General features: G+C 38.0%; 1 protein-coding gene across 7 annotated transcripts in view; it reads left to right on the top strand.

Moving 5' to 3' along the window:
• Nucleotides 1-12,801, top strand: part of SNX14 (sorting nexin 14) — a 219,780-nt gene extending 206,979 nt beyond the window's left edge. For 5 of the 7 annotated variants that reach the window (XM_071741392.1, XM_071741386.1, XM_071741387.1 and 2 more), the window contains 8 exons: nt 33-73; nt 302-421; nt 8,058-8,181; nt 8,671-8,835; nt 9,892-9,987; nt 10,671-10,762; nt 10,904-10,960; nt 12,592-12,801. In XM_071741392.1, the coding sequence (XP_071597493.1) occupies nt 33-73; nt 302-421; nt 8,058-8,181; nt 8,671-8,835; nt 9,892-9,987; nt 10,671-10,762; nt 10,904-10,960; nt 12,592-12,633 (737 nt within the window). In that variant the 3' untranslated portion in view covers nt 12,634-12,801. The remainder of the gene's footprint in view (nt 1-32; nt 74-301; nt 422-8,057; nt 8,182-8,670; nt 8,836-9,891; nt 9,988-10,670; nt 10,763-10,903; nt 10,961-12,591) is intronic. The other 2 variants (XM_071741388.1, XM_071741391.1) reach the window with 1 other exon arrangement.
• Nucleotides 12,802-14,385: the final 1,584 nt, after the last annotated feature.

Genomic DNA, 14,385 nt, shown 5'->3' on the forward strand with positions numbered 1-14,385 from the left:
ATGGAAAGTGGTTTTTTTGTTTCTAATTACAGGTAAAATTATAAAATCTGTTCCAGGAAAGCTGATGAAAGAGGTAAATTTTCCAGGTTTCCAGCATTTCAACTTCAGTAACTAATTTAAGCTGGCAGCTTAATCTTAAGTTTGGTTAAATTTCATCTTCTAAATCTGAAGTCTGAATTACTAGAGCCAGTGTTGCAGTGTTGGTAACTTATAGGCTAGTAAAAAATTTGTTTGGAAACTCAATGTTTTGTTTTTCTTTCTATTAGCATGCAAGTGACAGGTGACTCATATCTTATTTCAGAGAGGTCAGCATTTGGAGCCATTCATAATGAATTTTATCAACTCCTGTGAATCTCCCAAGCCTAAACCAAGTAGGCCTGAACTTACCATTTTGAGTCCCACTTTTGAGAACAACAAAAAGGTACAGTAAGTCATCTTGCTTCCCCACTTCACAGGAGTGGAAGAAAATTAATTGACCATACCCTGAAAATGCAAAGAATAAGCAGAAAAAAAAAATTATAAATGTAACAGCTTACTTATTTTGTGTTATCTTTTCACTCAAGAGAGAGAATGGACATGCACAGTAAATAGTCTGAATTACTTACAAGATTTTTTGGGTTTGGCTTGCTTTTTTTTTTTTCTAAAAATTCTTACTGGATTTGGAGATGAGGATGCCAAATTGAGAGCTTGGGAAGTCCAGAGAGAAGAAAGCAAAGAAAGGTGTAAAAATGGGGAAAGTTTTAATATCGTAATGGAGCTTCCTTTTCAAAGACAAGAAGCTTGAGTGTTTGCTGAACCTGTTGTGTGATGAAAATTGGCAAGGTGCTGGTACCTGTTTATCTGCCTTTAAAATGTTAGTATATAGTTCATTAATGTCTGGGTGTACATAATAAGTTAACTATATAATTTAAGTATAGTTCTTCTCTTTAACATTCATAGAATCATAGAATCATAGAATTGGCTGGGTTGGAAGGGACCTCAGAGATCATCAAGTCCAACCCTTGATCCACTACCGCTGCAGTTACCAGCCCATGGCACTGAGTGCCACATCCAGTCTCTTTTTAAATATCTCCAGGGATGGAGAATCCACCACTTCCCTGGGCAGCCCATTCCAATGTCTGATCACCCTCTCAGTAAAGAAATTCTTTCTAATGTCCAACCTAAACCTCCCCCAGCACAACTTGAGACTGTGCCCTCTTGTCTTGCTGAGAGTTGCCTGGGAAAAGAGACCAACCCCCCCCTGGCTACCCCCTCCTTTCAGGGAGTTGTAGAGAGTGATGAGGTCTCCTCTGAGCCTCCTCTTCTCCAGGCTGAACACCCCCAGCTCCCTCAGCCTCTCCTCATAGGATCTGTGCTCGAGTCCCTTCACCAGCCTGGTTGCCCTCCTTTGGACCTGCTCCAGGACCTCGATATCCTTCCTGAACTGAGGGGCCCAGAACTGGACACATTGCCACCATTAAAGCCCAATCCTTCCAATTTCAACCTTTTACTTCACTTCAGGATAAGATAGTTCTTTTCCTAATTTTTGGCTAGAGCCTGGGAAAACTTACTTGAAAGACTTCCATTAGCTTCAGGAGCTTTAAAAAGACACTGATCTTTATATTTCTGTGTTAGAATGCTCTAGAGTGTTCATGTATGTGGGATTTACAATGGAGTATTGTTTCTGGGCCAGGATTTCAGAGACCTAAGCTCAGTGTTACAGAGTTGATGTGATCTGGGACAAAATATTTAATGTGCATATATTTTGCCATGTGAGAGGTTCTAAAAGAAAATTCAGTACTGTACACATTTCAGCTGTCTTTGCCTGCTTTGGGAAGAGGAGTTGAAATTGGACTGGGTAAACTGGGACACTTAATTTTCCAAAGTGATAAATGGAAATGTGTGAGAGTCTAAAGAAAAGTGCATAGTGTAAGGGTAGGGTTTTTTTATTTCTCTCTATTCTATTGCAAAAGCTAAGAGGTAGTAAGTGAAGGTGGGAACCAGATTAAAAACTAAAAATGGTAATTCTTGCAAGGGTTAGTAGAGCTGTGTAGTTCTTTATCAAAAGATTTGAATACTAGAAGTTTAAACAATTATTAGGTGAGACTGGAAAAATTCACAAAAAGAAAATACTTTGAGGATGATTACCAGGTTCAGATCTTGAACCTTTTTTTTAGTTGAAAACAATTGGAAGCTGGAAGAGTGTTGGAGACTGGAAGAGTATTGGTGAAAAGTTCAGTCTATGCTTGTTCTCTTCTTGCAAGAGCTAGAAGCCCAGCATTCTTTTGTGGTTCTTTTTAAAAACAATAGACCTTTTGATTTCCTTTACAATTTTTTTATAGTGTTACAGCACAATTTGCAGCTACGAAACTTGATTAAGTATAATGGCAGCTTAATCTCTTAATTTGTTTAAATTTCAGCAGGGTATTGTTTCAATTTGTTTAAAACAGCACTAAATCTGAAGTCTGAATTACTAGAGCCAGTGTTGCAGTGTTGGCTTACATGTGCACAGATGCAAAATTGGTATTCTTCATTCAAGTTCTTTCTTACTTTGGACCCTGTTTCCAAGGTTAAGATACTTTGCTGTTGCTGACTATTCACAGGGATATAAAAGTAACAACAGTTTTAAAGATCAGATGTAGAGTTTTTGACTTGTGCTAGAAACAGTACCTGCATAAGTACTTAAAATGTTATAAAACAGCTGACAGCATATAACAGCATAGTATAAACAGTTAATTTTTTACTGTGATCTGTCAAGAACGAATTCAGTATCTTTAAGGTATTTATCATACTGAAAACATTTGAGAAATAAGCTTTGCCCTCTGAAGTGTTCCTCTGAAGAAAGGCTTCTTTCTGAAGTTTGCTTGGAAAAACTTTGAAGAATTAAAATGAACGTAGCATTGCTCTGTTACAATGCAGGCTTATTCTCTGAAGTGTCAGCATGTTATTCTTGGAAGAGAGCATGTGTACAGAAATTCAGGCTTTGAAATGAGGTTTTCTGAATTCTATTCAACCACGGTGATCCCATGAAAGCAAAGAGCTGGCTGCACTTTGGCTTTCATTATGGAATACTGAAGTTTCCTTAAACAAAACATAAATGTTTTCTGCCTTCTGTTTTCTAATGTCATTTTCAGAAATACTATTGTGGGGGAAACCTGCTTGTCACTGCTGACTAACTGTCCATGTATGCACTCCCTTGGAGACTCAAGTTGTAGAGACTGAGTCAAAGTTGTTACTCATACTGCTGGTTGCCCTGTAAAGGTGCTTTTGTCGTGAGCTCCAAGTTCCTTTGCAGAGAGCAAAAAAGATGAAGCTTAGTCCAAGCTCCCCACTTCTTCATACTGTCTATTGTGAGAGTGAGTTTACTGTTTTTCTGAGCAAGTTTATTCTAGTTAGCTGTATTAATAAGTGATTGGTTCTACAGATACTTCAGATGTTCTTTTTTCTTTCCCAAAAAAGTCTGCTTTGGGGAGCCATTTGCTGTTAATGCGTGGAATGTTTCAGACTTCAGTATATCTCCTGTAGACCTATGACTTATTTAATGCTGGGCACTCTAAATGCTTTGCCTTTGGGGATGCTGCAAGACTGTGATCACATCTCAGTACCTGCTTGTGTTCAAACTATGGTACTGATTTTGACCAGCAGAGGCATGTGTGCATAAGGAATTAATGTGGTGACTGCATCCTCACTGATTTCCCAGCTATCAGTTTATCCAGAACGCACCCACTTACTCACACAGTAACTGCAATTATCTGAGATCTGAAATCCCAGATTGTGCTGTGTCATGGCCTCTGCTGAGGTCTGCCCATGCATATTGTGAAATTTAATCCTTTTGCTGATTTCTTGGGGTGCTTGCTACTGTCTTTGGAAGACAGTTTTCTCTTTCTCAGGTCAGCCTATGCTTGGGAAAAGCTTTGTGCCAAGTGGCATGGCAGGACAACGTCTCATTTACATTTTGCCACTTCTTGGATTTGATTTGTGACCCACATTGGTTTCATCTGCCAGACCATTTAGGGTCAGATCTGGGGTGAATCACATTTTCTCTTGCACTAGGGAAGCCGTCTCAGAACTCATTAAATAAATTTATTTCAGATGAAACTAAGCTGGAAAACGCTGTCTAGGAATGCAGGTACCAAGGGTGTTCAGTCCAAAGGCCAGACCAAAGGTAGACTGAGGTAACACCCTTCCCTATCCCACCAAATACATGTGGCATAGACTTGAGTTGTTCAGTTCTGCAGTTTCACTTCTGTTGTGCCATGTAATGTCTTTGTGAAGATACAAGCAGTAGCCTGACTCCCTTACCTCCTGGTGGTGGTGGAGCTGAATGCTGAGTGTCTGTAGCAGGACTTGTGATCCATCAGGTAGCTGTAGAGATGGATGAACAGCACTTTCTGACTGCCTGTCTGAGAGGAGAGCATGCTATCTCATGGCAAAGTTTTTCAACATAATTTTTTTTTTTTGGCACATGCCAGAGTCTATTTCCAGCTTGTTCTTGTATTGCCACAGTGTTCTGAGAGAAGAGCATGCTATCTCATGGCAAAGTTTTTCAACATAATTTTTTTTTTTTGGCACATGCCAGAGTCTATTTCCATCTTGTTCTTGTATTGCCACAGTGTTCTTACATACCTTGCCTGACAGAGATCTGTTTGTTCCAGTACCAACACGTTGGAATCTGCTGAGTACAATGCACATTCCCCAGTGCTTGTGCTCCCAATTCTATTGCCATGAACAGGGTACACCCAGGCTGCCTTTTCATCAGCAGGCTGATTAAGGAAAGCCTGGAAGTCTGTCAGGGCAGGTGAAAACTTGAGTTCACTCAGAAACGTGCCTACTTCTCTGAAAGACTCTCTGCATGCTGATTCATTTTGAATATTCCTGGCACACGTCTATGTGTGTTTTGAGTATCAGTAGGAAGACTTCTAGTTACAAATGCACAATGAACATGGGTAGTCAGCCCTAATGTACAGCCAGTGGCAATTGGATTTTAGCCTGCATCACATCCACCAGCTGGAAAGAGTTACCAACCTCCCTGGTTAAAACATAAAAGTGAACCTAAACCCCAGGTCCTCCCTTACGGGCACCATCAGGATTTCTGGCTTTCTCACCTATGATTTTAATTTGGAAGGTCTGTAAGCAACTCAGCTGTCTTATTTATTGTAAGACTTGTGCTAGTAGGTCAAGACTTCTCAGCTAATGCAGACTTTGCAAAATATGCCTACAAAGGCATTGTTCTGCTGCCTTGTTGTGACCTGCCAACAGCAATGAAATCTGCCTGTGGGACACCAACAGGATAATGCATATTTATGCATAGTTACTTGGAGAAAGATGTGGTTGATTTTCAGGCACTAACTGTTGTGGCCGAGGCACTACATACATTATTTCTTCTTACCATTTTGGTGTAGTCATCTGTACTTGGCAAATGAGCAGGAAAACCAGGGGAGAAGTTAATGTTTCTGGTTGTGAATACTGTTCATAATTGTGGTATTGCTTCTACAAACTTCACACCTATGCTGGAATGGATGGGTGTGTATTTGCATATGCACTTACTAACTGCTGAATAACCTTTTTTCTATTAGGCAGTTCATGTAAGCATTCTTGCCTATTTTGCTAGCTTTTCCCATCAAGGTACAATAGATAGTACAAGGGATTACTTTGGTCTTTTTCTTAATACAGGCCTTTTGCTTTCCACTTGCTTCAAGACCTTGGCTTCCATAATTGACCAGTACTAATCTGTAGAATTTCCTTACTGAAAGCCTTTTGAGAATATTTTATGGTTATGACCACAGTTACTGTTTGATGTTAAAGGTATGAAAAACGATAGCATTGGAGTTTGTCTTGCTTGTGATTTTTTTAGTCTAATTAGAAGAGTGAGTGTTATATTAAGTCTCAAATATTAACGGGGGCAGAAACATTTATAAAGCCAAATCTTGTGCTTATCTGAATTGCAAATGTAATCTCAACTTTTGTGTTAGCTATCTGACTGTATGTTTTTCACTTGGCTTTCCTTAGCCAAAATCCTGTAAAGTGCAAACCACCTTCTAAACAGAGGTGCAGTGCCCCTTTGTGTTATGTCTGCTGCACCCTGCAGACTTGCATTGCTAAGGACTGTAGAACACACCCTTCAGCTGTGACAATGCAAGGTACAGACTTTATTAAAACTGCAAATTGGCTTATTAATTTTTGTAATGCATTGATTTGCTGTTGCTTTCTGAAATGCTATGTGCTTTCAAAGATTGAAAATGGCCAAGGCACCATTAAATTTAGTGTGCAAGACGGATTACTCGTGTGCAAAGGTACAAACAGCATCCAAGATACTGCTTGTGCTTTGGGGTGGAAGTTGAAATAACTTTTGGAAGTCAAAAGCTTTGCCCTCAACAGCCTTCATGCTTGATTTTTTTCTATAGATCACCTACTAGGCTGCTGTTAATGATTCAGTTTATCCTGTGCACAGTCCTCTGAACCTTCATCTGCGTTGCACAATGAGCTGCTTTGAGTTGGCTCAGTGTGCATGGCCCTTGTAAGGTCATGGGGTGTATCTACAAAATAGATGAGGTTCTTATTTGAGTTGCAATAATTAAACTAAGATTTTTCCCAGTACTGAGAAGGATAGAGATTTCAGTTTATACAGCGTTTTTTAAACAACATACCAGAAATGCTTTCATACAGTAGGTGTGAATAATTATGTGTTCTTTTAGGTTTTTTTATTTTCCTGGATACGAGTCAGCCACCAGTGCATTAACCATATTTGCTCTTTCATGTGATTTATGTAATAACTTGGTGTTGTTTAGTTTGAGTGAACCTTATGAAGATAATACCAGCAGTTCAGTACTTAACAAAAGAGAGGGCCTGAAGAAATACAAGTACAAAACCCGAGTCTTGCCAGGTTTTCTGATGTAGTTGCGGAGCGTTCAGTTTAGAAACTGGCATGATTCAGAGTCTGTTGTGATACAGATGTTTTCTGGCCTGATTTATTTCAGGGAGAATTAATCTACAGAAAATGAACTACATACAAGCAAATTACTTCCCATTCCTTGGAACTATTTTTAATTTGGGAGTGACACAGAAAAATCTGTTGGTAGCAATCAACTTAGGCAACGCTATAATTATGTCGCGTTTGCTTTTAGTTCTGGGATGGCATAAACTTTTGAACTTTCTTTTTCATAATACAGAGTATTTTATATAAATTCTTTTTTATCTTTAGATCAACAGTCTTGGGGATAAGATAATTTTAAATAAACTGTTAATGGTGATTGCTAGGTATTGTCAAATGTGGAGAGCCTCAGGAATCAGAGAACTCTTCCTTTCCAGCTGCTGGAGCCCACAGACTTGGCAGGGGGGAGGAGTGCACAGGGTGTATGGATCTTCTTATGGAATGCAGGAGCTTCTTGTGATTTCACAAGTATTATCATAATATCTTGTTGATGAATGAAAGACCAGGAAACAGAGGGATTGTGGTGGTGGGGGGAGACATGGGGAAATAGGATAACAACTTAGAATGATTCATTATGTTTTTGCTATAAATAATCAAACTGGAATGGGAAAAAGGGACTTCTCCATGTAAAAAGCTGGATATGTTGTCCAGAAACCATTGTATTTATTTCAAAATGGAAGCCAACAGGAAATTCTAGGAAGACAAGGATGTCATAGGGATCCTTTATAAGATAAGACTGACAAACTTGGTGTCCTTTATGCCACTCATTGACAGGGTGGGGTACATCAAAGGAATCAGTGCCTATGGTAGAAGTCTGGGTGCATGAAGGTATCAGGAGCAAAAGGACTTGATTAAAGAAATTAATATTTTGGTCACCTACTGATTTGTTCTGAACCCAGGTGTTTTGGTTGCCAGGTATCTTGACAACATGTGACATGCTATTTCCACCCATTTCTGTTTTGGAAAGTGAAGAGTTTTTTTAAAAAAACTAAAGTGATTAGTTCAGAGCTCTGGAAAAGAAGCTACTTCTAACTAAAAGAAACAACAACAAAAATTAAAACAAAACCCAAACAAACAACCCAAAGAAGGGATGTCTATCCTGTTGCCTTTGAATGCAATGTTTTCAGTCTCATTTTTCTGTTTTTAGCTTTTCAATGACTTATTCAAGAATAATGCCAACCGGTCTGAGAATATAGAAAGACGACAAAATCAGAACTACTTCATGGAAATGATGACTGTAGAAGGAGTCTATGACTACTTAATGTTTGTTGGTAAGAAGGGATTTCTCTTCATTATTCTTATACTTCATGGCAAATATGTAGTTTTGGTTCTCTGGTAAGAAATAAAATTCTGTTGCAGTAATTGTATATCATTTAGCACTTGCAAGCTTAAAAGTATACAGCTTAAAAATACAGTCTTTATAAGACTTCATTGCTGTGCTGAAATATCATAACTTATCATTCATTATTGCTCAGTTGTTTTGTTATGTATCTTTCTGCGTATCAGAATATGAGCTTACAGGAGGAGGTCCCTGCCCTTCTCTCAGATGTGCCTGGAGAACACCCTGGGAACAAATTAAAATTAATTAAAGGAAGTATTTGATAAGCAGTTTCAAGAAAAGTGTTTTTTCAATGTTACACTAAGAAAACCAAGACAGGAGTTGCTTGTTTGCAATCTTTTCATTATTTTTTCGTTTGAATTAAGTGACTTTCTAATCATTTTTAGAACATTATAAGCGTGTGTTACTGTTAACTTTGCAGGTAGGGTAGTGTTTCGTATTCCTGACTGGCTGCATCACCTCCTGATGGGAGGAAGAATTCTCTTCAAGAATACATTGGAACTGTACACTGACTATTATTTGCATTATAAGTTAGAACAGCTATTTCAGGAGCACCGGTTGGTTTCTCTGATAACACTGCTGAGAGGTCAGTAAAAGTTACATCTTTGTCAAAATACACTGCTTTAGTTTGGTGTTTGAAATAAGTTTCCAAGTACTAAACTTTGCAGTGCTTGACTAAAGCTAATGGGGTTTTAAAAATCAAGTGGGCCTGTAAAAAGATTCCAAAAGCTCACTGAGGAAAGGTGCTGTGTCAGCCATGCTGGGTTTCCATGGTGATTACAGAAAAAAAGTATCATGTATAGAGTAATTTGCTATGGTGTGCAAAGAACAAGAAAAACAGACTACAAGCAGTTTAGTGTATCAGGGTGAGTATTTCATGCAGTCTTTAAATTAATTTTCACTCGTGTGCTACATCACAGTTCTGTATTGTTAATTTTTTGGGTGTTTTTTTGTTTTGGTTTGTGTTTTTTTTTTTTTTGCCATTGTTGTGGTGGTCTTTTGTGCAAGGGGCTTTAGTGTTCTTGACCTTCTTGACATAAGGAAAGGGGAGAAAGGTTAAAAAAAAAATATATTGAAATTATATATTAAAATTACCTCAAATATACTAAAATTACCTTATACATAGAGAAGTATTTTCTGACTGCAGTGTCATCTAAACAACACATCTGGCCAGATTGCTGGGATCAAGACATTTCTGTCCTTATCAAGCCAAAAAGAAGGCTTGTGAAAGACAAAAAAGGAAAGGAGGTCCTTAAACCAAAGCTGAGTGCCTGATATCTCTGATGAACAATTCTTGTTTTTTCATGCACAGTTAAATCTGAAATTGTTGACAGTTCCAGACAGGTAATAAATACTACTTATTGTTTTGGAAGCATAAGGGAGATTGTAAGTAAGGAAACCATAACTAACCTAAAGCAGAATTGTTCCAAACCTAGAGGTTTAGTGCTTTAAAATTTGAAAAGAATGGAAACAAACTTTTTGCATAAGGTTGTCCTCCACAGGGGTGGGGTAAGGCAAGGATTCCATTCCAGTCAAGATCTCACAGAAAAGCAGCTCAACTTCAAAGCCATAATGTGAAACACATATAGCAACCTAAAGACTCTTTTTTTAAAAATAAAAAATAAATGTGTCTTCACTGCAGATGCTGTGTTCTGTGAGAACACGGAACCTCGCTCTCTCCAGGATAAACAGAAGCGAGCAAAGAGGACTTTTGAAGAGATGATGAGATACATTCCAGGTTCTGTATTTCCTAACTCTAAGTATGTATGGTTAGTTGTTCAAGCAGATGGATAACCCATATATGCAGTCATGTTAGATTTCCACATCACAGAATACTAAGGCTACTAAGATTTGAGTCGACAGGAATACTGCTGTAACTCTAAAAACCCAGGAATTCAATTTCATCACTTACCTCTTGCTGACTAAGTGATTAATAAAGATGGAACTAAAGAGCTTTACATATGTATTAATACCATCATTTCTTAATCTTTAGGCTGTTCCCATGTTTGTATTTTATCCACATGAAGTTTGGGTTAAAAAAAGCACACCATGAAGCCAGAAGATAAATCTTAAGTTCTTCTTACACTGTATAAAATAGGAGAGAAGGGTCCGTTTGCTAGGTTATTCAGAAAAGTAATTAAAAAATTTCAGCTTGTAGTTTATTAAACAATTTATTAGGACAATACATTGATCTTATAAAAAGTGTAATAATCATCTCAGTGTGCAGCCCCAAAGGAAAGGCAGTAAAAATTGAGGAAACAGAGAAGTGTTTTTCCGTTCACCACTTTAGACTGATAAAATTTGAACTCTTCCTTTAAATTAAGCCTTTGTTTAAACTACTGGAGTTCTCTAACTGCATCGTATTGTTGTTTTGCAGTGCTTCCTAATGACTTGTGTATTTGTTGTTGGTATCTGATCTAGACTTAATAGGCAAATGCATTGGGGAAGAGGCTAGATACGAAGGCATCAGGCTTCTGTTTGATGGACTGCAGCAACCAGTACTCAACAAACAGGTAACTTAAACACAGGAGAAGATTTCCTTTTGGCACAAGTTTTCCTGAAGTGAACATATGGCTATAGCAGAGGAGTGAGCTCTAATTCAGAGCTGGAAGTGAAAAGTAGAAGTACTATTGCCTTTCTTTATTTTCTTTTAGTTAACTTACGTTCTGCTGGACATAGCGATTCAAGAACTCTTTCCAGAGCTGAGTAAGGTATGTGCTAACTCCATTCAAGAGCTGCAGAATTCTTCAAGGTGCTAGTGAGTCTTGGTGCTGGTGCATTTTTGCTGTTGTTCCCTGGTCATACTAATCTAAAGTCTGTATTCTGTTAGTGTGTTAGAATTATTGAAATCTGGATTATTTATGGTTTTGTTAATCAGCTTTTTCCAAATCAGTTTATACCCATTTATCTAGTGTAAAGTATGTCTAAGTTGCCTTTAAGTAGAATTGGACAGAGGAGTTAGCAGTCAAGATCTCTGTGCCTTTTTGATTGATTATAACCACTCTGTTTTACACATTTCTTGATGCAGGGAGAGATTCCTGCATGCAGAGCTCAGGCTGAGCTTCAGCATTTCTCTTGAGAATCTTTTGCAGGAGGGTTTCTCTTAGTTTGGGCACTAAGATCTCCACTAGGACAAGGAGGGGAATGGTTTCAGACTGGAAGAAGGTAGATTTGGGTTAGATATTAGGAAAAAGTTCTTTACTGTGTGGGTGGTGAGACACTGAACAGGGTGCCCAGGGAGCTGCAGTTGCCTCATCCCTGGAAGTGTTCAAGGCCAGGCTGGATACCCCAGGTTGGATGGGGCTTTGAGAAACCTGGACTAGAGGGAGGTGTCTCTGCCTAGGCAGGGGTATTGGAACTAAATGATCCTTGAGGTCCCTTCCAAACCAGACTGTTCTATGATTCTGTGATTCCAAAATGGCAGCCCTCTGGCTGTTATATATGTATATATACATACATATATATATATATATTTATATGACTAAGCTACCAGTTATACTGGGGGGAGGGGGAAATCACTCCAGTGAGGGTTCTCTCTGTTCAACAGATTGTCCCTTTTTGAGTTGCTTGATACCAAAATGTGTGAAGAAAAATAAAAATATTTCAGGTCGTTCAGCATGTAAAGGGAGAACTGAACCATCTGGGCAGTTTTGTTCTGAGCACTGCTTGGGCAGGGGGAACAGCAATGGGAGAAATGGGGAAAGTTTCATTAGCAGGGATGTCAGCCTGCTTCCCACTCCTGAGATCTGGTAACCTGGTACTTGTAGCAGAGGACACCTCCAGTGTGGAGGGAGATATATATATATATATATGTACATATATATATATATATATATCAATATCACAGCAGATACACTGTGTTTAGTGGCAGCATGCATAAGTGAGCAAGTTCTAAGGATAAGAGCTGAAAAATACCTCATATATAAGTTTTACCTTTGATGCAACATGCAGGCAAGATCCTTGGAAGTCTGTCAGGCAGGATACAAAAAAAAAGGGACAGGTGAGACAGGAAAAGCACTCTTAGCAGAGGGAGGAAAGCAGTGCAGCTAAAAAAATATCAGGCCATTGGAATTTCCAGAGCTGAGGATTGCTGTGTTAAGAAAATTTAGCAGTTAGCAATGGGTTAAGTAAGAACTTCCATAGAAAGAAAATACCTGTTTTGAGAAATAGCATAAAACCTCTGAGAGGAGTAGCCTTCATTTCTCTTAACTCTAATTTTTTTCTGATTTTTTGAGTGGATGCTTTCCGATACCAATAATCACTGCATTTCAGTTCAGTCATTTTTATGTAAATATGTCTTTTTCTACTTAAGGAGTCCATTTTTCTCTCCATTTCTGTTTAGCAGGGTCCAAAGGAAGCTACCTCTGTGTCATGTTGGATGTGAACGCAGGAACCTTGCTGGACACCCAGTAGAAACAAACAGCTGTGACCTATTGTAATGGATGTGTGACATTGTATATTTTCTTGTAAATAACATAAAATTTAAGTTCTAAAAAATAATCTCTTCATGGAATAAAGACATTAAAATTTAATACCGATTACAAGTAAATAATATATCTGTACTTTTTATTTAAAATTCGTTTAAGCTGTTGTCAGTAAAAACCTTAATTAATTTCCCAAAAATCCATATGTGTGGATTTACAGGATTACATAAAATAGGTGGCTGGGAGGCCAGCCAACATACACTGTAGTAAAAGAGCAATTATGGTTGTCTTTCTTAAAGGATGTGTAGAAAAAATTATTTGGAAGTAGAAGGCTCCTGTGAAGCTATTTTTAACTGTCTTTAAAAACTTTACTATTTTTTTTTTTTTTAAACAGAGCTAGACAGTTCAATCTATTGCATACAGATAATCTCAGAACTATCTGCCTTTGGCCTTCATGCTTTCCCTGGCCATGGAAAATCATGTGTAGTTTATTTAAAGTCTGACCTTCAAATCTACAGCACCCTTAAAATAATAATGGGTGTGAAAAGAGGATGTGAGTGTTCATAGCATTTTCCAAAAAAAATTATTAGCACAAAATAAGTTTTTGTAAGTTTTTTTCCTGTAAAAAATTTTTGGTCCGGCCTTTATAAAAGAGACTTTGGAAAGGACTTTCCTACGTGGATTTTTAACAAGTTTCACTCATGGAACAATACAGAGATGTTTTAATAGGCATTCCTTAGTTTTTCTTTCCAGACAACATCAGTTTTCTTCTTTTAAAAACCAATCTAATGCAGTATTAATGTTCTTTGTCAATGCAGTTTGCAATATTTAAAGGGAGAACTGAACCATCTGGGCAGTTTTGTTCTGTTTGTCAAAAGAAGGAAAAGTGTTACTTCTCTCTGGGTTGTTATAACTCTGCAAAAGTTGGTGTGCAGGTACAGCTCAGTCCATAAGTGCACTCTCTGTTCCTGGTTTATGTTGATTATTCTGTAAATTAATAACTTGAGGGGCTGGCACTGACAAATCATCAGTGCCATGTTACATCTAGTAAGTGTGTCAAGTTGCTTGTCTCCCTGTTCTAACACAGCTTAGCTAACAGAGCTGTTTAGTCCAGATCTTTTAATGAGCAACCCTTAAATTTATGCAGAAATTAATGAGGTCCTGAAATTCAAGCATAATTGATGCTCCTTCTTCTTGAAAATGGCAGGTGCATTTAATTTAAGAGGCAAGTAGCTTGGGTCTGAAAAAGAGCATCATGTGCTTTCCAGAAAAACAAAGGAGGTTTATTCAGAACACTGAGCATTACTGTAATACAGCATTAAATGTCATGGAAACACGTTGTCAAAATTCCAGATGTGGATGATCTTAGAAAAATAAGTTTTGCTGTCATTTATAAGCAATCACTCCTTCATAAAGTATCAGAAAAATGTACTTTGCATTAAATCTCATTTCTGGTTTTATACTTTTACAACTGTATTTTTTAAACACAGCCTTCACACAGAGGAGATGTGCCTTTGAGTTGTGATCACAGTTATGATAATGCAAGGTGATGCTGAAAAAATCCCATTACTAGGCAACTTCCAAAGGTTGCCAAGTGCTGCAGGAGCGATGTGTGTATCCAGCATCCTCGCTGAACATTGCTGATACACGGTATCAGTCAGGAGTTCTGTGCTTTGGTCTTTGGAAATAAAGTGTAAAAACCAGCATGTTCA

This window comes from Heliangelus exortis, chromosome 3 (genome assembly GCF_036169615.1).
Source record: "Heliangelus exortis chromosome 3, bHelExo1.hap1, whole genome shotgun sequence".
NCBI lineage: Eukaryota > Metazoa > Chordata > Aves > Apodiformes > Trochilidae > Heliangelus > Heliangelus exortis.